At 36.6% G+C, this 24800-nt stretch overlaps 1 protein-coding gene across 2 annotated transcripts in view; it reads left to right on the top strand.

Annotated features, from left to right (window-relative positions):
- Positions 1-24800, top strand: part of SMARCAD1 (SNF2 related chromatin remodeling ATPase with DExD box 1) — a 41584-nt gene that overhangs the window by 5160 nt on the left and 11624 nt on the right. For both annotated transcript variants that reach the window (XM_070949191.1, XM_070949192.1), the window contains exons 2-15: positions 1064-1393; positions 3481-3655; positions 6203-6377; positions 7056-7119; positions 9373-9464; positions 10510-10593; positions 11027-11111; positions 13406-13794; positions 18783-18985; positions 19760-19850; positions 20497-20596; positions 23362-23421; positions 23594-23669; positions 24603-24738. In XM_070949191.1, coding sequence (XP_070805292.1) covers positions 1153-1393; positions 3481-3655; positions 6203-6377; positions 7056-7119; positions 9373-9464; positions 10510-10593; positions 11027-11111; positions 13406-13794; positions 18783-18985; positions 19760-19850; positions 20497-20596; positions 23362-23421; positions 23594-23669; positions 24603-24738 — 1971 coding nt within the window. In that variant the 5' untranslated portion in view covers positions 1064-1152. The remainder of the gene's footprint in view (positions 1-1063; positions 1394-3480; positions 3656-6202; positions 6378-7055; positions 7120-9372; positions 9465-10509; positions 10594-11026; positions 11112-13405; positions 13795-18782; positions 18986-19759; positions 19851-20496; positions 20597-23361; positions 23422-23593; positions 23670-24602; positions 24739-24800) is intronic.

Below are 24800 nucleotides of genomic sequence, written 5' to 3'. Positions count from 1 at the left end.
CAAACTGAAACCTTTTAACTAATGTAAATATTTTGGCTCCATAACATTGTTGACTGAACAGACTGATATTGCATCAAGACAATAGTTCAGTACTCTATATCTATTTAATTATCCAGTCTGGCTGCCAAATAACTGCTTGAGATAAGTAGCTGTGCAAATTCTTCAAATGAAGCTTTTTTAATACTAGGCAAGAACATGTACTTTTCTCTCTGAATCACAAAAGTAGCCAAGGCTTTCTCCAGACTTGCAGAGATTCTTTTTAAGCTTCTCCTGTCAGATTCGAGTGGGTATCATATTCTCCTGTCTGGGTATGGGAATATGATGAGTATGTATGTACAAGATTATTGGTGGAATGGCTATCTAATGACCCAAATACCAGATTTCACAATATTTGTCTAAATTTTACCCTGATTGAAATCTTAAATGTTTGCAGAGGAATGAATTGTACTTATATTTTTGTCTGTAAAAATGCCCAAGGGGATGTGTTTATTTGTTTTTGTTTTAGAGTGCTCTTTGGAATCATGATTAGGGTTCATAAATTATGCCTAATGGCCTAGTATGATATATTAACTAAGTAAATTCTACCTTAGTCAACAAACAGATATTTTATCTTGGCTTAGTGTGACATGTGCACGCAAGAATAGTAGAAGTGGGAAGAAAAAGCTAATATTGATTCATAGGGACTCCTCCGTATTCATCTAAAAAAAGATCTATACTGCTTTTTCAGGACTCATGCTTTAAAAGGTCTTATAAAAATAGGATTCTATGGTATAAAAATCACTAAAATTAATTTAATGTTAGAATTAAGAATTAGAATACACCTAAGGAATGTATGAAGAGAATAAGTAAACATTAAGCATTTTCCTAGCATCTTGCAATGAAGGAATTTGTCTTAAAATGTACAGCATTAAAACAGTTTGGAAAGAAATGTCTGAAAAAACTAAGACAACCATAGAGCAGTGCTGACTGTTAAACACAGCTGAAGCTTGGTAAAATACACGCCTGACACGACATTATATCGTTGATTATCTTCATTAATAACTTGCCTTATTTTTTTCTCCAGTTACACTTTATTTATGTGGGGCTGTTATAATTCCCAGCAAATTTAAAACTGAACATTATAAACTGTGGCAAAAGTGAAGCACGAAAATCATGAATTTGTTTAATCTGGACCGCTTTCGCTTTGAGAAGAAGGCCAACGTTGAAGGACAAAATGCTCCATCTTCAGATTCTCCTGAAGATCAGAAAGAGCCCACTGCTTTCAGTACTGTAAGAAAGAATTCTACAATTCCTTCTCCTTCAGAAGATCATGCTATTACTGTTGGTGGAGAAGATGATGATGATCATACTAGTGGACCAACCTCTCCAGCATCTGATGTGTCTGAGGAAACCGGTAAATCCTGTTTTTTTGTTTTTTTTCCCCTAATTTATAAATTACCGTATTTTCCGGCCTATAAGACAACTGGGCGTATAAGACGACCCCCGACTTTTCCTGTTAAAATATAGGGTTTGGGCTATACTCGCCGTATAAGACTACCCCTCTTCCCATGCACACCAAATAAAAATTAAAAAACATCAACTCACACAGCCACAAATAGCCCAAAAAAACAACTTTCACACTTTACACACACACAACACAACACAACTGGCTCACCCACAATGTAAAAGCAGCTGTGCTAGACCCAAAATGGCCCCTGCAACAAGCAGGAACGTCACACAGCCACAAAAAGCCCCAAAAAAACAACTTTCACACTTTACACACACAAAATTCCACATACAGCTTTGTGATATTTTGTGTGTTTGTGTAGTTAGAGTGAAACTACAGAAACACACTAAATCTCAGAAAGCTGCACAAGAACAACTAAAAAAATCCCCAATTAACTATTTTTTTAAAGCTCCCAAAGGGGAAAAAAACTTACCCAATAGAACAGGGGTCTCCAACCTTGGCAACTTTAAGACTTGTAGACTTCAACTCCCAGAATTCCTCAGCCAGCTTTGCTTTGCTGGCTGAGGAATTCTGGGAGTTGAGGAATTCTGGGAGTTGAAGTCCACAACTCCCTACCTGCTTGATTGCAGGCAGGGAGTTGCTTGCTGATGGAATGGATTCAGGCAAGCGTTGCGACTAGCAACTAAGGTAAGCAAGCTGGAGGGGAAAAAACTTCCTTTTACATGGCTCTGGCAATCCCAGCTGAGTTGCCTGATTAAGCAGGCAACTCAGCTGGGATCGTCAGAGCTTGGATCGCCAGAGCCATTTAAGGCTTGTCAGAGCCTTTCGGGCTGGTCAGCCTGGTTACAGAAGAACGACACCCAACTTTTGAGAAGATTTTCATGTGTTAAAAAGTCATCTTATATGCCGGAAAATACAGTAATCAAGATCCTATGTACACCACTTTACTGATCTACTTTAAAATAAATTAGTCCAAAACAAAAATACTGGTATTCTCTAGAAAACTAGTTAGTTATTAAATTACAAGATTCAATCTGAGTTGGTCACCAGGACCAGAGGTTTTTTTCCCCGAGCCTTCAGACTTGTGCTGGAGCCCATCTTTAGGGAACTTCTCTCTGTAATCTATCGAATCCCCTGCATGGATTGCCCCTGTGACTATATAGGACAGACGGGAAGGACATCAGATTGCCTGTCTCTGATTTCAGAACATGTTCAATGTAACCTAATATAAATTATTTAATATGTCTGCTGTTAATTCCTTATAAATGATTGTATATATATATATATAAGTAACCTAAATATTCAGGTAAGATGGAGTTTTTATTAGAAGATGATTTTGTTAGTAGGCGGTTTTGCCAGTTAAGTGGCATTCAATCTCTTCTAAATGGAGCTTGTTGCATTGATTTTTTTAAACAGAATTTTCCATTTCCTTGGTCTCATATTTTACATTACAAGTCAAAATCATAAAACAATTATTTTATTTATAAATTTTGTTAATCTTTAAAAACATATTTTTTGTTCTTGTTTGATGAGATGTCTGTTTCTAATCCATTCTGAATTTATTGAATGCTTTGGTACACATATTTTAAAATCAAGAGTAAAATATTCTTGATTCAGGCTTGGTGATAGTTATATAAATCAGAAAATTTTGGGAAAGCACATATTTCATTGGAACTGTTATCAAATATAGAGCATATATATGTAAGCTATGTTTTATTGAGTCCAGTGTACTTCAAGTTGCAAGTTCTTTCTTGATTTCCATTTTGCTATATCAGTAAATCTTTCTAGCCATTTGTTACTATTACAGCTTGTCAATAAATTTTCATTATGCTTCAGGGGAGCATATCAAATAGGCCACTTTGTGTGTTCACATTTGTCTCTGCCATCAGTTAAGAATTCTCTGTGTTAAGAATTCAGAGTTAAGAACAAATTTTTATTTGTCATTGTATCACAAAATACAGTTAGTTACAAAAAGCATTATAATCCGGTTTATGAATAATGTATATTTTGTATCATTCATTCTGCTTCCAAAGATGACTCCAGTATTCCAGAAACTCCTGAATCCAAGAGGACAGGGCTATCAAAGTATTTTAAATCTAAGAAAGATGTTATTGAATTGTCATCTGACAGTGAAGATGAAGAAGAAGTACGAGGGAAATGCAAAAATACAAAGCAATCCTCAGTTTCTAGAAGGGATGTTATTATAATGTAAGTTTTATAACTTCTTTCAGATTAATTGCTTATTTTAAAATTAAAAATCAATCTGGAATCTTTAGGATTTGATGTTCAAGTTTCCTGTGATGATCTGGGGCACGGCACAGAGATAATACATGCAGTTTGCAGTTCAAACCACCCCTTTATTGCTCCAAATTTCCCCAAACGCTCCCACGTTTCTGGCAAGTCCCAGAGCAAAGTGATGACAAACACACACACACACACACACACACACCTCAAGCAGCCTCTGGCTGCAAATAGTCCAACCCAACACTGTGACCACCGTGGCTGCACAGCAATAAATCCAGTAGGGCAAGTTGAAGAGTGCAGGAAGCAAGGGACCACAGAAGGTAATCCAGAAATCTAGAAAGACTTCACGAAATCCAGGAAAGTTCAAATATCAGCACTCAACACTCCAGGAATTCAGGTTTATTCCCGACAAATGTCCCTCCCCACAGAATTTCCTTAAGTCTCAGTCCCCAGGTGTGCCTTGTGAAGCGGGATGGGGTGCTCGCCTCCTGAGTAGCTGGCTTAGTCTGCGCTGTTCTCGCCTTCTCTCCACTCTCCGTGCTCACAGATCAGGACAGGATGGTCCTCATTGCTCATTGCCTGAGCTGTGTCTCTCATGTTCACAGTTTAGCCTCTCTTGGTCATCCAGCCCCTGTTCCTCCCTGCCTACAAGCCTAATTCTGAAAATCCCTGGCCTGACTGGCCCTGCTCCTCCCCATTTTCCTCCGAAGCCAATGAAGCTGCCCCCTCAATCTCTGTTGGCTCCAGTTCCAGATTCAGTCGTCTTCCTCCGCGGTTGCATGCGCCGACATGGGCATGACATTTCCTATGATACAATACAAAATTTTCAGCTTAAAGGTAATAAGGTGGTAAACCAGGAATTTTTGTGAACTTAATGGATATAGTTCTGAATAAAATACAGAGATTCACCATAAAGTTGTTTTTAATGTCCCGGTGCCTGGAGGCCGTGCGGGTCTGGATGGGGAGGAACAGGCTTCGACTCAACCCTTCCAAGACCGAGTGGCTGTGGATGCCGGCGTCCTGATATAGCCAGCTGGTGCCATCGCTGGCTATTGGGGGCAAGTCATTGGCCCCCACGGAGAGGGCTCGTAACGGATGCACGGCTGTCTTTAGAAGAGCATATGACGGCCGTGGCCAGGGGGGCTTTCTATCAGGTTCGTCTGATACGCAAGTTGCGTCCCTTTCTGGATCGGGACTCCCTATGCACGGTCACTCACGCCCTCGTCACCTCTCGCCTGGACTACTGCAACGCTCTCTACATAGGGCTCCCCTTGAGGAGCACTCGGAAGCTCCAGCTGGTCCAGAATGTGACACCTTGCCTGCACGAGCTGCACTGGCTTCCAGTGGTCTTCCGGGTGCGCTTCAAGGTACTGGTTCTCACCTTTAAAGCGCTCCATGGCTTAGGGCCCAGTTATTTACGAGACCACCTTCTGCCACGATAACCTCCCACCAGCCAATTCGCTCCCACAGAGAGGGCCTCCTCAGGGTGCCCTTGGCCAAGCAATGTCAACTGACGACCCCCAGGGGGAGAGCCTTCTCTGTGGGGGCACCCGCCCTCTGGAACAAGCTACCCCCAGGAATACGACTGATCCCGGACCTCCGGACCTTCCGTCGAGCTTTGAAGACCTTCCTATTTCAGCAAGATGGGCTGGCTTAAAATTTTAATGGGTTATTTTAAGGGTAATGGGTTTTAACTTTTGGGAAGCCAATTTGATTTAATTCTGTTTTTAAATTATTTTTAAATTTTATATTGTATGTATTTTAATTTTGGCTGTTCACCGCCCTGAGTCCTTCGGGAGAAGGGCGGTATACAAATTTAAATAATAAAATAAATAAATAAATAAATAAATAAATAAATAAATAAAAACATTGTGAAAGTTGTCAAGGGAGATGCTAATATGATAAGATACATTAAGATACATTAGATCTTTCCAGAAAAGTTTTGCTTATTAATGTTCAAATGTTCTTCCCATAGGTTGACAATCTGCCTTTCTGATATATTGGTCTTGAATATTTCAGGTTTATTTTTTGCTTGTTTTTCTAAGGAGGTAGGTTGAACATGGAATATTGAATCAGAAATGAAATCAGAAAAAAATATAACTAGAATAAAATATTCCAAAATGGAGCTTCACGTGTGAGTGCTCACCACTCATGCAAATAGAGCTTCTTGTGCAAGTGCTCACCGCTGGCACAAGTGGAGCTGCGTGCACACACCTGTTCACCACCTCATGGGTGGCCTGTTCCGAATAGGCCACAGCCCATTGCGGGCTGTGGCCTGGGGGCTGGGGACTTAAAATCCTGATCTAAAAAAAACCCTACTACATTTTAAAAAGAATGCAAAAAAAATAATAATCTTAGATTAAAGAAAATATAAAAATTGCTCCTGCTTTTATGATTGAGCCCCTTCTAACCACTAACCATTGTTACCTAATGTCTGTTTATGTATTGTATGATGTATTTTTTTAATTCTACAGTAAAAATTGTCATAATATTTTATCTCCACATTTACAGTTCTGAACCTTCTGATGATGAAAGTGAGAATGAATCATCACAATCTCTCCATAGAAATAGTCCAGCTGAAATGTCAGAATCCACAGAGGAAGAGGAGGAGGAGGATCTGAATTATTGTAAACTCCAAACACTAAAAGAACTTTTCCCACAAAAAAGTGACCAAGCATTATTAGAGGTACAGCGTTATAATATAATTATCAGGAAATATCCATAGACATACCTTGAATGTCTGAAGATAAATCTCTGTCAGAGATTTCTTGTCTTCTCTTTCCCTGTTTTTCAACAGCCTTAATTAGAATGTAAGTAGTCACTAAATGAATGGTTATAAACTGAGGACTAGGGATGCAGTGGCTCAGTGGCTAAGACGCTGAGCTTGTCAATTGAAAGGTCGGCAGTTTAGCGGTTCGAATCCCTAGTGCTGCATAATGGGGTGAGCTCCCATTACTTGTCCCAGCTTCTGCCAACCTAGCAGTTCAAAAGCACATAAAAAATGCAAGTAGAAAAATAGGGACCACCTTTGGTGGGAAGGTACAGCATTCTGTGCGCCTTTGGCATTTAGTCATGCTTATCACATGACCACGGAGACATCTTTGGACAGCACTGGCTCTTCAGCTTTGAAATGGAGATGAACACCGCTCCCTAGAGTCGGGAACCTTGTGCAAGGGGAACCTTTACCTTTAAGCTGAGGATTGCCTGTATTAGAAAGAGGATAACAATGATGTATTCAGCGTCTCTGTCTCACACACACATATACTGTATATTGCATTTCTGAATAAAAATGCATAGAATTTCGTAGCAAAATTTTAAAGCAATAATAATTTAAATTTAGAAAAATATTTTTCTCTTCTTGTAGCTCATAAAATCAACGAATACTATGGATGAAGCTATAGCTGCTGGTCTAAAATTGTTTGATGAAGGTATATGGCTATTTTTTATTTATTTTTCTCATTTTTTTTTGTAATTGACATTTTTGATATAACTATTTCATCACATCATCTTATTTATTATTGTTCAAATATATAGACCTACTGACAAATACTAACAAAAAACTTACATAAAATACTGAAACTTGTATACAAAGAGAGTCAAAATAGTAACAACTCTGTTACATACCTAATGTCACATGTTCTTAAATTCTTTTTTCCAAATTATGAGAAGTCACTAAGTGTCGCTCATTGCTAAATACGCACAAACAGGTGGTTAGTTCCTACTGTGCATGTAACTTTTTTCAGAAACCAAACAAATTAAAACCATCATTTTACGCATATAAACGTATCCTAAAACTAAAATATATTTTATAATATACTGCATGTACAGAAATCTATTAAAATTGCTTAAATTGAGACCTTGTAGATGTACTTTAAACAAAATGCTTTTTCAATTTTACAGTGTTTAAATACTTCACAAAGATGTTTGGTTTCGATCTGGTTCTTTGTTTCCCCATTGCCCTCAGCTTCTGTTTTTTTTAAATAGAGTTTTAACATAACACTAAAATTTCAGATCTTTTTATAGTAACTGACAAAGACACTATAGTGGGTATATTCACGTGTACAAAGAGTCAGGGAAGAATAAACAAGTCTGTAAACAATGGCCAAGTTTTATGTTCAATTATTGAACACCTATTTGTCGAAGGGGGAGAAATTATTCATTTCTTCTGAAAGGCGACAATTGATTACATTGTGAAAATGAAACAACGTAAAATAAATGTAATTAATTTGTTTGATTAATTTGAACTAATGGTACTATTACCATGTAATATTTTCCATATTATTTATCATATTAACTGAGATTTAGAATTTGTATGATGGTTGGTCACACAGTCTGTCACATACATTTGGCATTTTTATCTATTTACAATGTCCTTCCCAAGACTTGGGGACATGCAGATGCTGTTTAATAATATTGCCTGTATCATTGCAGGACGTAAGCTATTTCAAGTAAAGCTGTAGTTTGCAATTGACTAATGGTGATTTTGTCAATGCCAGTGATGTTCAAGTGAATGAAGCAGCCTAATGTTTTTACTGCACATTGGACTGTGACTTAATTTGAGCAAATGTGTTTATACACACTAGAATTTATTATAATTTTAACTTAAAATCAAGAGGGGGGAGTGTAATGAATAGATACATGACATTATATATTGAAGATACTGAGCTCACACACTCATCTGAATTGTAGTTTGTGAGAAGAGAAGACAAAAAGCTGTGTTTGTGGCAATATTTGCCATTAAATGATATACAACTTTCACACTGTAAACTATATATTGCCTGTACATGAACAGAACTAAAAATACTGTCTAGAACATGGATCTATATATATATAAAAGCGAAAACCACTCACGCCGTAATCACAAAATCTCCAGAACCGTAAAGCCTACAAACTTGAAATTTGCCAAGTATGTTCCTCTTGGCTTCTAGGTGCTCACTAAGAAAGGATTTTTCGAAATGACCATCAGAGCACTAGTATTTCCTATATTATTATAACACGCTCTGATGCTAAGTAGTTAGACGTTCTACTCCCCCTCCCAACTTGAAAATAATTCTGGAGAGAACGGGATAGCATAGGACAGGCTTCTGTGGGGCAAGCCTGAGGGAGAAAAGGGGCTAGAAAGCCTGAAGGAGAGAAGGGGATAGGATAGGAGACATTTCCTAGGGCAAGGCTGAGGGAGAGAAGGGGATAGGATAGGGGAGGATTCTGTGGAGCAAGGCTGAGGGACAGAAGGGGATAGGATAGGGAAGGCTTCTGTGGGGCAAGCCTGAGAGAGAAGGGAATAGGGTAGGAGTTGTTTCTGGGGGGCAAGGCTGAGGGAGAGAAGGGGAGAGGAGAGGCCCATTGTAACTGCTCATTAATTTTCAAGCTGTAAGTTTCGATTTATCAAGCCTGATCACATAGTTTCATAGCGGAGCACGGGTATTCAGCTAGTAAGAAATAAGTGTTTCAAAACATGGAGGTGGGAGGCTAATCTTAATTGTTCTACAGTACTATTCATTTTAAAGAGAGAGTTATGATTGTGAGTTAAGTTTACATTTTTAAATAAGACAGCCAGTCCAACATAATTTTATTATATTATTTAACTATTCCTGAAATAATACGAATAACCCTAATCACTTAGATATTAGACAGAAAGTCCTTTCCAAATATTAATTCAATGTACTTTTTACTTATAAAAGGAGGATCTCGAAAGAGAAAGATTGAAGAAGGTGCAATGAATGATTCTGAAGATAAGGATGACCAAAGTGCAAAAAAGAAAAGACTTGATCCTGTGAGCATTTGGTCATATTTTCTATAAATACCAGAACCCAAGCTAAGGGAGGAACTCAGTAGCAAAAGCAGAAGATAGTAAACTTCACTAAACTTCTGATAACTCTATTCAAGAAGTGGAAAAATTCCTCTTTCAGATCCAGAAGTCTTTGTTGATGATACCGGCTTAATATATAAGGATCTTGCTCTGCTTCCTGTACTCCTAAGTACATTTTTCATCTATTTCATGTCTTCAGTTTATGGTGATATGGCTGCTTGGATTTAATAATGCTAAACATTGCCTTGAGCCTGATTGCACATTTTTTCTGTACCATGGTCTGTATTTGATAGCGATGATAGGCATGGGATACAATGGCTGGATAAAGCAGCAGGTGGAGCTAGGACAAAAAACTGATTTAAAATTAATTTAATTAAATAACTGGATGTTATATGATTACTCTGGATCTATTTTAGAATTTCCTCCTGTTACATTCTAAAATATAATTTGGCATCAACTTGAGGTGTTTTCTGACGGGTTCCAAAAGTCCTGGGACCCTAGAGTTATGTAGCACCACTAAAGATTGCATATCAGTCTGTCACTAGACTACCTACACCTGTCTTTGATTAAAATCTTTTTTTTACTGAATCAGTGGAAAGTAGAGAGAGAAAATAACATATAGTCATAACTCCAATTAAGCTACAGCTTTTAGGTATAGTTACAGCTCTCTCTCCCTCTCTCTCTCTCTCTCTCTCTCTCCCCCTCTCCCTCTCTCCCTCTCTCTCAGAGAAAATTGAATTTCAAAATTTCACCACCTTATCAGAAATGCTAGTTTAATTTTATGAAAAATAATGTATTGATGCAACCATTAAGCAGTGCTAGTTTACCTAAATGGGTTTTCTGGTCACTGATTTTTTTTTCATTAAATGATGATGTATTTGTATTATATATTTGTAGGATTGTTTGAATTCTTTTATAAAATGCATAAATGTACATGTATTTATTTACTAATCTAAACGGTAGAGCTGAATTGCAAAATAAAATTGATCTTTTTTTTTCTCAACCATAGTTGCAAAATCCTGAAAACGAGGGGGAAAAGCATGAACATCTAGTAAGCAAATTGCACAAAGAATTTCCAAGTTTACATAAAGAGGTATGGTTTTACTTGGCATAGTATATGTTTTAGGCCAATATTACAAATAGATCTGTAGCATCACTAAAGATTGCATATCTGTCTTATCTGTCACATATACCTTTAGGAACTTGGAGCACTTTAAACTGTAAATAGGGACATTCCAATTTTCCCTAACCAAGTTTTCAGTCTGACATAAATTTTCACTGAAATTGAGACTTTTTTTTTTTGTACTGCTATAGCATCTCAGTCTTAATTATTAGATAAAATATAAAGACACTTGTAGATATAGCAAGCTGTACATTATAGTTCTCAATACCGGGATTCTTTCTTGAACTGCTTTTTAGATGAGACTATATACTTTGGCGCAGTTTTGATAACAAGATCTCTGTATGTGTTTTATATGGTTTATTAATCCTGTGATCATGCAGGATTTATTTATTTTGTGAATTAGGAACTGAGAGATGTACTTCAGGAACATAACTGGATATATCAAGAAGCTTTGGATTCTTTAAAAGCATTTATGGAAGATCAAGAGGGTAAAGATACTTTTATTTTAATTAGTATATATCATTAACTGAGTAAGCATGCATCTTTCTTATTGCCCACATATTCAGCGAGATCCATGCTCTGTTTCTAATAAAAGGTTTGAAAGATGTTTAAAAATTATTCTGTATGGATTTTGTTTAATTTAGTGAATCGGGACTTAACATAAAAGAAGCAAAATAAATTACAGTAATGCAATAAAAATATAAGACGTCATAGTAAAAATATACACCTAATAAATGAAGAAAGGAAAATCCTTACACAAATAAATTTTAACCAGACACTGTTTCGTGACATGGTGTTGTTAAGTGAGACTGAGCGTCATTATGGAAGAAGCGCTCTGTCTCATTCTAACAAAGAATTGGCTAAAAGAATTGGTGGCAGAGCATATTCTGGTAATCTTTAAACACGAGTGACTTAGAGTAAGAAGAATTGGTATTTTAGGTACTGTGTCCCAAACCATTTAGGACTTTAAAGGTAAGCTCCAGCATCTTGAAGTAAGCTTGTAAGCAAATATACTGCTGTTTTATCACTTTAATATGTTCTCCTCTGATTGAAGATTCTTGCTTCTTCTTTCTGAGGCATTTAAAACTTCAGAAGATTGAACAAATATAAATATATATATATAGCTTACCTATACATAATGAGTGTGAAGGTTCTTTCTCCGAGCTTGTGGGTTAGTTTCCAATACGTTTCGTTACCAGGCTAGGTAATTTCTTCAGCGAGGTTTAGGGGATGTCAGTGTCAGTGTTCTTCTGCTTATAAGGGCCCTTACTTTGCTGGAGATGTTACCTGGCCTGGGAATGAAACATTTGGAAACCAATCCACAAGCTCAGAGAACGAACCTTCACTCTCATCCTATACCCGAGCGACAGCTATTCGCCAATATTGCATATCTATACATATATTTTTATGCATATATTTTAGAGACGCGATAGCTAAGAAGCTGAGCTTGTTGATTGAAAGGTCAGCAGTTCAGCGGTTCGACTCTCTAGTGCCACGTAATGGGGTGAGCTCCCATTACTTGTCCCAGCTTCTGCCAACCTAGCAGTTCAAAAGCACGTAAAAAATGCAAGTAGAAAAATAGGGACCACCTTTGGTGGGAAAGTAACAGCATTCCGTGCACCTTTGGCGTTTAGTCATGCCGGCCACATGATCACGGAGACGTCTTCGGACAGCGCTGGCTTTTCGGCTTTGAAACGGAGATGAGCAACGCCCCCTAGAGTCAGGAACGACTAGCACATATGTTTTTATGCTTTACATATATTTTGAAACCTTTCTTGTCTCAGGGGGTTCTTTCTTCTCAAGTTCAGCGAGGCCTTAATTGAGAAGCTATGTACTTAGTATGCTTTTTCAGAAATGTGGTAAGTCATCTAGAAGAGAATATTCATCTGATTCCTAGATATGAGGACCACCTATGTTCTCCATCTTTCTGAGTTCAACTTGTGTTTATCCTATAGCCCAATACTGACTCCAGGCACTAGAACGACAGCTGCAAAGCTTTGCTTGAATATGATAATGTAGAAAGATAAATATTTTCACCAGAATGATAGAATGCATACGATAGGGCTTCACAGCTTTGTATAGATGGCAAAAAGTATGGCAAATGAAATAATGCTTTGTGAGTCCCCCAAAGGCTGTGGAGTTGAAGATTTTTTTCCACCTTTAAAAGTAGACATTTGTGACTCATATTTAAATGAGGAGGCCTTTTCAAGAGGAAACTTGAGTTTTTGTGCCTGGAAACTTTACCCATTTTTAAAGAAAGATTCCTGGATTCCATCCAATCAGTCTCCATTGACTTACTGCGAAAATTCAAGCGAAGCAAATATTCAAGAACGAAGGAAATTTCTCAAACCCCTCTCATGTATTTTACCCATGTTCTTTTGCTAGGATTGAAACTCTTCTATGATCTCTAATAAGCACTTATTTAACGGAGTAATGTGGTGAAGTAAAAATACTTCATGCTGCAAAGTAGAAAAATAACATGTCCTCCCAATATCCATTCATTGGCAGTGTGATACTCACAATGCAAGGAGGATTTTCACTGCTTCTTGCAATGCTTTGTCAGATAACATGTCAAATATTGCTCTGAAATGTTCTCTTGACTGTTTTCAATCATTTTGATATGATTGACATGGGGCAAGACAGCTGTACTGAGTCTAAAAAGTTATTAAATTTGAACAGAAGCAACTTCATGATGCTTTTTTAGACTCCTGCTAGATTCAATGGGTTTTGCTATTGTCCTCGTTTTTCAAATTGTCTCCATCCTTTTATGTTATATATACAGATGCACCTTCAAAGAGTGAAGTTTCAAATGGAAAGAGCGTCTCAGTTAATAATGCCGCTCCCCACAAGAAAGATACCAATACGAAGCCGAAAGAGAAATCATCCAAAACCTCTGAGAATGGCTTCAGGAAAAAGGAAAAAAAGAAGAAAATTTGGAGTACTAAAAAGGACTCCCAGGAAGTGCAATACGAATCTGCTTCGGAAGCCGGTAGCTCCCTTGATGAGGACTATAGCAGTGGTGACGAAGTGATGGAAGATGGTTATCGAGCTAAAATTCTTAGTTTTCTTCAACATGCTTCTCTTAGTGAACTCACTTTGATTCCACAGTGTTCTCAGAAAAAGGCTCAAAGAATAATGGAGCTCCGTCCCTTTAATAGCTGGGAAACTTTGGTAAGTCTGAACTCTTTCCTTATTTTTTTAAAAAAATCGATAGCATATAATATATTCTAGGGATGTCTTCCTACTAAGAAGGCATACATGTGTCGCTTTACCAAGCTAAAACACTTTGCTTCTTCTAAGCCAGTAGCATTTCAAACAGTGTCAGATGACCTCACTTTGAATGCATTAAGGGATGATTTTCTTGAAAAATAGAAGCTGATTGGCTGGCAACACTGTCATTAATTCTTGAGCTCGGAAACTTGGTTCACTTTACTGCAGAAGAAGAATTTGGAGCTTTCATTTGTGAAGCTGCTGCTTGCTAGTAGTGTCTCCTGATCTCCTGAAAAACCATACAGAAATGAAGAATATGGCAATTTTTTTAATCTGCAGTTACCTCAGAGAATCGGTAACCAACTTGCAGAGTTTCTCCATGATTGAGATGCCAGGATAATAAGTGGGTTAAGCAGTTGATGAAGAAACTTTTCTTATTTCTTTTGATTCCTTCATTTTAACTCATTGCTGATTTTTTAATTTTAGTATTCAGCAATTTTGGTAATTTTCTTGAGTGTTTTTTTAACTTTCAAAAACAAATTTGAGGTCTTGACATGGAAATGAAAGAAAGAAAGCATATGTGTTGGTGAGTACTTTTTATGCTGCTCCAAACATAATTTTTAAAAAATGTTTTCAGTAACTTTATTTCATGCTGTTCCACCAAAACGAACAATCTTTAGTTTTAGAGGTGTGACTTTGTGATTGGGTTTGTTTGTTAATTTTTCAAAGGAAAAATTGTGGTATTTTGGTATTTTGTCTCTGTGAGTTTTATTTGTCATTGTTTTAGATAAATTGTTGGAAGTAAACTACATTATCTAATTCTTCTGATGTTCCTTAAAACATTATTTCTAGGAGTTGAGACCACACCATTTAAGCACTTTTTAAACCCTACCTCTATACATGCTGCTTTGTTCTGAAGTAGGCAGTTAAGCTATTGGACCCTAAATTGTTTGGGTCAGGTTTTTGAATGAAAAAATATATACTTTTTTTTGGTATATTTTAAAGTGCGTACATGAAAAATACATGCAGATAGCTTTACAGCAGTGTTGCCTCTGAAGTTGTTTTGCCTGAAGTCTTAAACTTTGAACAGAACATCTGTCCTTTAGAAACATGTTGAGTTTTGTCTCAACAGCAATAGTAATTGCTAAAGGGCTGCCATTCTTTGAAATAGTTCCACAGAATTAAATTGTGTAGGCCTGTTTTAATTTAAACCTCTTTCATAAAGGATTCATTTGTCAGTACCAAAACATTTACTTAGCTTCTGTAACAACATGCCCTAATATTAATGAAATTCAGCAAATTGTATTCTTGGGAGTTTTCAAGAAGAAATAACTTCTAAAAATGCTGACAGCGGACTATTCAGCTATCCAGCATTTTTGTTACTATGCATTAAGGCAGTGTTTGCGGGGGAAGGAAAAAGTCATACTTCGAAGCGAAATATCAATAAAAAATGAAAGTATTCCAGTTTTTTTTAACAAAGATGTTAAACAACTTTAATTTTAAATGTGAAGTCTTAAGAGCTGAGATGGATTTGATGATTCATAATTTTATATGTGGTTTTTAAATTTGAATAATGCATAAATATGCCAAAAGAGACTATAAACTTACAATTTTCATATGCCAGTTTTGCTTTATAAATTGTTCCGTTATCAAGTAAAATTGCTTGCAATATTTTTTTAAAAATCCAATAAAAGAATCACAATGAATTTATGTCACAGCAAGAATTTGAATTGTATAAGTTAGTGGACAGTTATTGTATGCAAGCTTAATCAGATGTAAACCATAGGTTAGTTTTGGATATGGCAAATACATTTTTATAAAGTTTCTGTATTAATTATTGCAATTGGCAACATATGGAGATAAATCATTCCACTGATAACTGTCAGGAAATTTCTCCTTAGTTCTAGATTGGTTCTGCCCTGGATTAGTTTCCATCCATTGCTTCTTTTTGCCTTCTGGTACTCTGGAGAATAGGTTGACCCCCTCTTCTTTGTGGCAGCCCCTTAGATATTGGAACACTGCTATCATGTCACCCTTAGTTCTTATTTTCATTAAACTAGACATATCCAATTCCTATAACCATTCTTCATATCTTTTAGCCTCCAGTCCCTTAATTCTATTCCTCTATTAATGCAGTCACAAGGACTGTGTTGGCTTTTATAGCCATTGATATTGTTTTAGTTAATATAATTTAAAACAATATTTAACAAAATATTTCATCACCAAATAAACATTACCTTAAAAAATAATAGGTTAAGAAACTTAAGATAATATATGTTGTTAAAAAGTCAACAGAACTAGAAATGAAAAAGCAACTTGAAATAATTTTTAAAGGGCTGATTGAGTGCTTGAATCAAAGTAGGCACAAATCTATTAGAAGGTTATTCATCAGTTGGTGCACAGTTGAATGAAGAAATTGGATTTAAAAATTTCACTGGCCCAACCTACAAATATGGCTGTTAGGTATATCTAAAGCACCGGTGTCAAACTCAATCATGTAGAGCTGAGGTGTTCGGCCCGCAGGCCACCAGTTTGACAGGCCTGATCTAAAGGGATAAATAAATCTGATCCTTTAGATAACTAGAACACAACCTTTGGATATATAAATGCTCAGTTTCCAATTTAGGGCTCAACTGTCTGTTCAGTTGATTGTCTATATCGGGTCTCCAAAATTGGCAGCTTTAAGACTTGTGGACTTCAACTCCCAGAATTCTCCAGCCAGCATAGCTGGAATTGAAGTCCACAAGCCTTAAAGCTGCCAAGTTTGAAGATCTCTGGTCTGTATTGTTATATTGCACTAGATGAAATCTCAGAAACTGATTTTGTTGTGTCTTTGGGTGCTTTTATATAGAAACTTTTATTTACCAATATATTATCACTTTCATTGTAGTCAATGGAAGATTGGAATGCATAATTTTGACTTGGGTTGTGTGCATACAAAATGGAATTTGTTTAATCTGCCTTAAATTTGTACAAGATGAATGTTTCAATGATTAATAAGATTTATTTTGGAGAGTGGCTAAAGATGTTCCTTGTTTTTACTCAAGACTTGGAAACAAATGGCGATAATGCAACATGAAACAAACTGGGTGGTTTTTTTAACAGATGGTTTCACTTAAGGTGTAATATTTAAAAATTATAAATCTTCATAACATCAATCTGGCCTTAGGCATTTAAAATAATTATTGAAAATGTTAATTAACCTATTAAACCATCTTTATGGGTAAAATAAATTCACTTTTAGAGGTTCCATCCTACTTAAATTCAAGCATATTTCATAACAATTTAAGAGAGTTCAAAAGAATTGCCAAATAAAAGCCACAACTTTCTAAGGAAGAACTGAAATGCGCTTCACAATAGGTTAATTAATGAATATTGTTGGTATAAATTAAATAATTAACATTTTACAAGATTAAATGGTGTATATCCCATTATTCTGTTATTTTGCTACAACAATCCATAAAATAAGATGCTTTGCTATAATTCATTAGCTTTGGCTAAGAGCTAAATAAGCTTTGGGATTCCCATTGTTATTATAGCTCTTGTTCCCCATCATAACATTACAGCTGAATTAGAATGAATATTAATCGGTTTTAATTTTTAAACAAGCTTCAAGATTAGAAGGAAGTGTTTCCCTAAACTTTCCATAGGACCTTACAAGCTTTCTGTTCTGGTTTTTATCAAATGTTCAAATGTTTTAATTTTTAAAAATAGGAAACAGGCATGCTGCAAACTAATAACCTGTAGCATCAGATTTATTTCCAAGGATGGTGTTAGAAACAGATGGGCTTTTTAATAAATTCTTGATGTTTCTGTAAAATGCATTTAACTTATGTTCTTATTATGAATCTGTACAATACCAAGATAAAAATAAAAGGACGCCTATTTAGCCTGCACACTATGAAGGAGATTATCTCCTTTAGAAGCAGAGAATAGATGCTTTTTTTTTTTTTACTGATTTACAATCATGGATTAAAAAAAAAAAAGACCTTTATAGCTTTAGGATTAGGAAAATAAATCTTACTTTGCATTCTGTTGCATATAACAAGTTATTTCCCTGTTTAAACAAGCACGGAGAGTATTTCTTAGTGCTGGAGGCAATCATAAAATTGCAGATAGATTTTTGACAGGTATTGTCCAGGTTGATTATTTTGGCTTTAAAAGGGCATTCCATCTTTTCCAGGTGGGTGGTGAAAAACTTTAGCTTTGAAAACTTTAAAGCAGACTTTAGCTGTTCTTTCTCTTTTAGAAATAATGGTTTGTATATAGCAACCTTCTGCCAAAGTAATTTATCACTGCGAGCCATGGACAGAGCCTCAGCAGTTCCCAAATAAGTCCTATGAATGCTTTGCAGCTCTTTATTTTGGATTTTTTTTATCACTTTGTTAGCTTTGGTTTGGACCTGCCTAATAAATAAAATCACATCAAAGAAATTAAGTATATAGATTCTAATAAATTTTCAGCTCCATATTAATAGCGCCCCCTTTTGTTGAAACATGATTTTACAGTTTTTATACTTTGTGACAATCAAATGTAACAGCTAAAGCAGTTTGAAAAATCCTGTTTAGGGTTCATGGTGTCCATGAATTGATTCTAAAAATCCACAAGAATATTAATTACTTAATATGTGTTATTGGGGCAGGCCAGAAAATTGTGATCATATGCTACTCCAATATTTAATGAATAAGACAATAATTCATTAAATTATTGTAATAATTATTAAGTTAATTCAGTTTTGTCCAGTTTTGCTTGGTTTTTGAACTTTTTTTCCTTTTTATAGATTGTATTTTAATGTTTTGAATAAAAAATGAAAAAAAAATTAGAATAACCAAAAGGTCTGAGGAATAAAACTGATGGATTCTCTATGTTCAATTTATTTTGATTTTGTATTTAAACCCAGTGACTTTTTTTCCCCCTCCTCTCTCTCTCTCTCTCTCTCTCTCTGGCAGTTCACAAAAATGTGTAGGACCAATGGCTTGTCGGAAGATATTATTTGGAATTGCAAAACACTACTAAGAGAAAGAGATGTTGTGCTAAGACTTATGAACAAATGTGAAGAGATCTCAAATAAACTGACCAAACAAGTAACAAAAATAACTGGAGATGGAGGTGGTGGATGGAACATTGCCCAACCATCCATCCTAAATCCAAGGTTAACAAGTTTGTTTATTAATAAATGCAACAACATAAACAGAAAAGAAAGACTATGATATACTTTAGTGGTTGAGATGCTAGATTAAGAGTAGAGAAACTCACATTCTAGTACAGCCGTCCCCAACGTTTCTGGCTTCGCGGATTGGCAGCGGTGGGGGGGAGGTGCTGGTTTCATGCATGTGCCCATCACTTGCACCTGGGGTAGGTTCTACTTACCTTACTACCAGTTCGCATCGCGGCCGCGCGCTTCTGCACATGTGCAGATCACCTGTGATGACGTCCGGGTCAATGGGCAGAGCCTTCCACCGGTTTTACTACCGGTTCTTGCCAACCGGTCCAAACTGGGGGCAACCTACCACTGGCTTGCACAAATGGAGCTTTGTGTGCTTGTGCGCTTCACTCACTTGCAAAGACTGTTTAGAGATAATTGCAGCGTGTTTAAATGTCTTCCATTAAAATTAAAAGGACTAATTTGTTGGCAGAGCAAGCTGTGAGCTTTGTACATCGAGACTTGTTATAATTATTGTAAATGCTTTGAAGCATTTAACATATTTACATGTTCTAATTAATCCCAAAGATGTAATACAATTTAGTATTATTTCCCTTATAATAGTGGGACAGTCGAGGGCCGCATGATTATAAACACAAAGGCAAGTTTTGATTAAGGAACTTGTGTCTTTTAGCTACTATGCTACATGTTTGGAAAATTGTGCAGGTCGGGGGATTTGAATTCACACAACAGTAACTTCTACTTTTCCTTTTCTATTGACAGCATGGAACTTAAGCCATATCAGAAGATTGGTTTAAATTGGCTAGCACTTTTGCATAAGCACTCACTGAATGGTATTTTAGCTGATGAAATGGTAAGTTGAAAACACTGCAGCTTTTATTTGCACTGGAATAATTTATAACAGATGTAGCTGACCCAAAGTCAGCAATGAATTTCCATGGATGAGAAAGGACTTAAACATGGGTCTTTTCCAGCCTTAATCTAACTCCTTAACCATTGCCTCACATTAGCTAATACAATCTTATCCTTCTATGAAAGAGAGAAAGTGACACATCTGAATGGGTTAACATGAAAACATGGGACTAAATCATACTGTGAGTGTGTCGACTGGGGCATTCCAGATGAGTTTTGGAAAAAATGTAATTTAGCTGTCTTGCAACTTCAGAAAGGTGCCACTAATAGAATCACCTATGAGACTGCAAGATATCAAAAGCTAAAAAAACTTGAGACTGAGCTTTATGGACAAAGAAGCAGTAGTCGGTAAGAAGGACCTGGCTCTTTCTTATAAGTCTAGACTTATTGCATGAATGAAGAATGAAGAAAAAGTTTAGCAGTTGTACTGTGTAGATTAGATACGTTACAAATGATTTGAAGTAGGAAATATGTGTGACATTTTTTAAAAAGTTTATCATTTACTTTTCAATATGTTTCTATATTTTAGATTTAACAATAGCACCGTGTTATAAAAATAATTCTATTTTAAATTACTTTTTACTTAGGGTTTAGGAAAAACCATTCAAGCAATTGCTTTTCTGGCATATCTTTATCAAGTCGGTGATGTAGGTCCACATTTGATCGTTGTGCCAGCATCAACAATAGGTAGGTAAAATCTTGGATCCTTGTGCTGGGAGAAAAACACCAAGGGACTTTAAATATTTAAATTTTTTTTCTTATAAATTTTGAAAAATTGGATTTATTACAGCTAAGAAAAAGCCTCACAGAGTTAAGAGTGCGATACTACAACATATTTCAGAGTAGGTAATTGAACATTCAACATCTGCTTTCAATTGTGTTCAAATCTAGGAATGTTATCAGCCCTACAGAACAGACCAGCCTAAGAATCCAATACCATTATGTTGTATGCATAAAAACTACCTTTATTAGATAGATATTGTAAAACATCTACAAACAGACATTTGTTAAGTGAGTTTTGCAAGTCAGAATGTACTTCCCTCACCTAGGAAGAGGCCTATCTGAAACATTTTTCTCCATATTTCTTGGAATGGATTTCAGTTGTACTTGTCCAGTCATTGTCTTGGTAACATATCTTTCAAGGTCCTTCAACACCATTCTTTATGCCCTTTACAGGATAGAAATCTAGCATGTTCTTAGGGCCCCTGCATATTTAAAGCTGCCTGGTATGAATTACAGCATCATGTGATAATCCTAGAAGTCACTGAAGTACAGGCAGTCCTTGACTAATGACCACAATTGAGCCCAAAATTTCTGTTGTTAAGCGAGACATTTGTTAAGTGAGCTTTGCCTCATTTTACAACCTTGCCACAGTTGTTAAGTGAATCACTGCAGTTGATAAGTTAGTAACCCCGTTATTAAGTGAATCTGGCTTCCCCATTGACTTCGCTGGCAGGTCACAAAAGGTGATCACATGACCTTGGGACACAATGGTCCTAAATACAAACCAGTTGCCAAGCATCTGAATTTTGATCACATGATCATGCAGATGCTGCAAAGGCCATATCTGTGAAAAAAAAGTCATAGGTCACTTGTTTTAGTGCGGTTGAACTCTTGAACTGTCATTAAATGAACTGTTGTAAGTTGAGGGCTACCTGTATTCCTCAAAAAGTACTGAAACAGGCTCAGAAAGAAGGCCAAAGATACTGCAAATTTCTAAAAGTGGAAAAACTACAAGATGGCTTTGGAACATCTTAGATTCATTCCTATGCTCATTTATCTTTGAGCCAATAAACTGCCTCAGGTAGTCGTTGCTTACTGACACAGTCATTCAGCAGCCATTGGAAGTTGGGATAGCACTGAACAAATGGTACTTGCAACTGGGCCTCATTGTGATTGCAACTGTCATAACACCCCTTCAATCACATGACTGCAGTTCAGCTACCTGGCAACCAGTTCACACTAACAACAGTAGCAGAGATCGCATGATCACTATTTGCAACTTCCTTGCCAGCTTCTCACAAGCAAAGTCAGTGGAGAAGCCGGCAAGGAAGATAATTCTGGTAAATCCCTCCATACCTGGCCTCCTTCCACTTGCACCAATCTGTGTCCTGTTTCCTCTGGGCTCCCTGCACTCGCACATGGTCTGTGTCGGGCCTCCGCCAACACTACACGCTCCTTACTTGGGACTCCTGTTCCTTCCTTACCTGAGACTCACACCAATTCCTGCTTAACGATCCACATATTTTGGGATTACAAGATACAAGATAAATGGAATTGCCTGGAACATTATGCTTTATCACCATATCATTTAGTATGGCAATCCTAGTCCCAATTGCTACCATAACCGGAGGATGACTGTTGTTCATGTGTATCGCTTAAAGCAGCGGTGTCAAATTCACAGCCCGCAGCCCGGATGCATCATGTGCTGGCCACGCCCAGTTTAGTGAAGGGGGAAAAAGTTGCAATACGTCACGTGATGATGTGATGGCGTGAGTTTGACACCCCTGGTCTAAAGTTTCAATTAGGGAGAGTCTCCAAAAGATTTATTTCAGGAACAACCTTTATGTTTTGAGGAAAAAAACAATGAGAGATTACCTTGTTTCCCTGAAAATATGACCTACTCAGAAAGTAAGTCCTAGCTTGATTTTTATACGTTTCCCCGATATAAGCCCTACCCCCAAAATAAGCCCTAATTAAGACCCCGCCCGCTCCAGGGTGCACAAGTAAAAATTAAGCTAGGGTGGGGATGCATGGGTGGAGCTGCCCTAGTACTTACCTTCGGATAGTTGCAGCCAGGCCTCGCACACCTCAGCCCATCTCTTCTGCAGCCAGCAAGGCTTTCTTGAAGGCCTCTGTAGCGGATAATAGAGCTCCTGATCAATCTGGAGTTCTGTTATCAGATACAGAGGCCTTCAGGAAAGCCTTGCTGACCTTGCTGGATGAAGAAGTTCCTGAAGGCCTCTGATAGCGAAAAAGAGACCAGGGGCGACACGCACAAGTGAGTTGAGTCAGTGGACGACATCCTCCGCCTCCCCCCCCGAAAATAAGACCCAGTTCCCTTTTTTGGTGGCAAAAAAAATATAAGGCAGGGTCTTATTTCTAGGGAAACACGGGTACATAAAGAATTTTAAGACTGCAGTGCAAATAACTGTCCACCCTCACCCCAGTTTCACTATGTTTAAAATTATGTATACATTAAACCCTTCCTCCAAAGAGTGTAGGGCTCTTTCCACTAATAGTGCAATCCTACATGCATTCACTCCAAGGAAACCTGATGATTGATGAAGGATCCCAAATGGCTTCGTTAGTGAGGAGAATCCCAGCACAGACAGTCACAGCTGTGTTGTAGTGTTGTACTTTAGGGTGAGCAAGTTAGGACTAATGTTCACCTGTGGGTAGATTAATAAAATGCTTCTTTGACAATTTCATGTATTTTGTTTTAACAATAGATAATTGGATAAGGGAAGTTAACCTGTGGTGTCCAGAACTCCAGATTTTATTTTATTACGGTAAGAAATTGTGTTTCAAGGTAACAACATCTATAGCCAAAAATATAGTTACATGTTTTTATGGTATAATGTTGCATACTGAACTTGTGAATTGAAATCAAATTCATAAGAATGATTTAATAAATTACCTGGAATTACTGAAAAGTCTAACTCACTTTGCATTTTTGCCTAGGATCTCAAGAAGACAGGAGGCATCTCAGAATGGATATCCATAATAAAGTAACAGATTTCAATGTGATCGTGACAACGTAAGTAGAAATCCATTAAAAAATGTAGTTCTAATCTAATAAAGTACTTCTTTTCAAGTGTTTCACTTGAGCATGACATTTTAATTTAGTCTAATAATAATTCAGACATTTTGTAAAATCAAGAGTTGATTTGCACAAATAAAAATATATTAATGCTCAGTACTTAGACTGAGGAAGGTACGTTTTTTCTTTTCTCCCACTGCATGCAGAAAGAAAATATGTTTGGGACAATAACTACAGTGGAAGAAAACACTGCTTTTGTAACAGGCAGTGAATAAATCTATTAAAAGGATTTTGTGTGGCCTTTCTACTGTGGCAGCATATTTGGAGCAAACAATTATTCCCAACTTTCTCTCCAAAAAAGATTTGTGTAGAAAAAAAGATCTTCTATATAATTCCGTCAGCTATAAGTCATATTAATGGATTATTTGTAGGGCTGAATAATTATCAGTACAGGGTTATTTTATTGGAATAAATGCATTTTTCAATAAATTGTGATATTCCTGTTGATTGTGGAGAGATATAAATGAATATATTCTTTTAAGCACACCAAATGTAATAGATGTGGCATAACCCAAGATGCGTTACTGGTTATACTTAATGCAGTAAAAGATTATCTTTAGAGATTTTGTTCTGTATGTTGAATATACTACAAGTAATCTTATTTAGTGATCCAAGTGGGACTAACAACTCAGTCCTTAAGCAACGTGTTCGCTAAGTGAAAAATCACATGACCATGGCTGTGCTTATGATTTTACACAAAATAATGCATACTAACTGATTTTTAAACAAGAAACGTGCTTTATATATTATATATCAGAACTGACTTAATGAATACTAGATATAAATATTTGTGTGTGTGTGTGTGTGTGTATATAAAAATTTATGCATGTTTGTAAAGCAACATATGCTCATAATTTGTTCTTTTGATAGGTATAACTGTGCAATTAGTAGTCCAGAAGATCGTAGCCTGTTTCGCAAGATGAAACTTAATTATGCAATTTTTGATGAAGGTCATATGCTAAAAAATATGGGTTCTGTACGCTATCAGCATCTGATGACAATTAATGTAAGGCACTGATTGTTTCTTTACTCTTGGTTCTTTTTGTCAGTTATAATTTACATGTTCAA

This window comes from Pituophis catenifer, unplaced genomic scaffold, assembly GCF_029215685.1.
Source record: "Pituophis catenifer annectens isolate HBS135680 unplaced genomic scaffold, rPitCat1.0.hap2 SCAF_8, whole genome shotgun sequence".
NCBI lineage: Eukaryota > Metazoa > Chordata > Lepidosauria > Squamata > Colubridae > Pituophis > Pituophis catenifer.
Note: the sequence above shows the minus strand (reverse complement) of the source record. Positions and strands in the feature narration are given on the sequence as shown.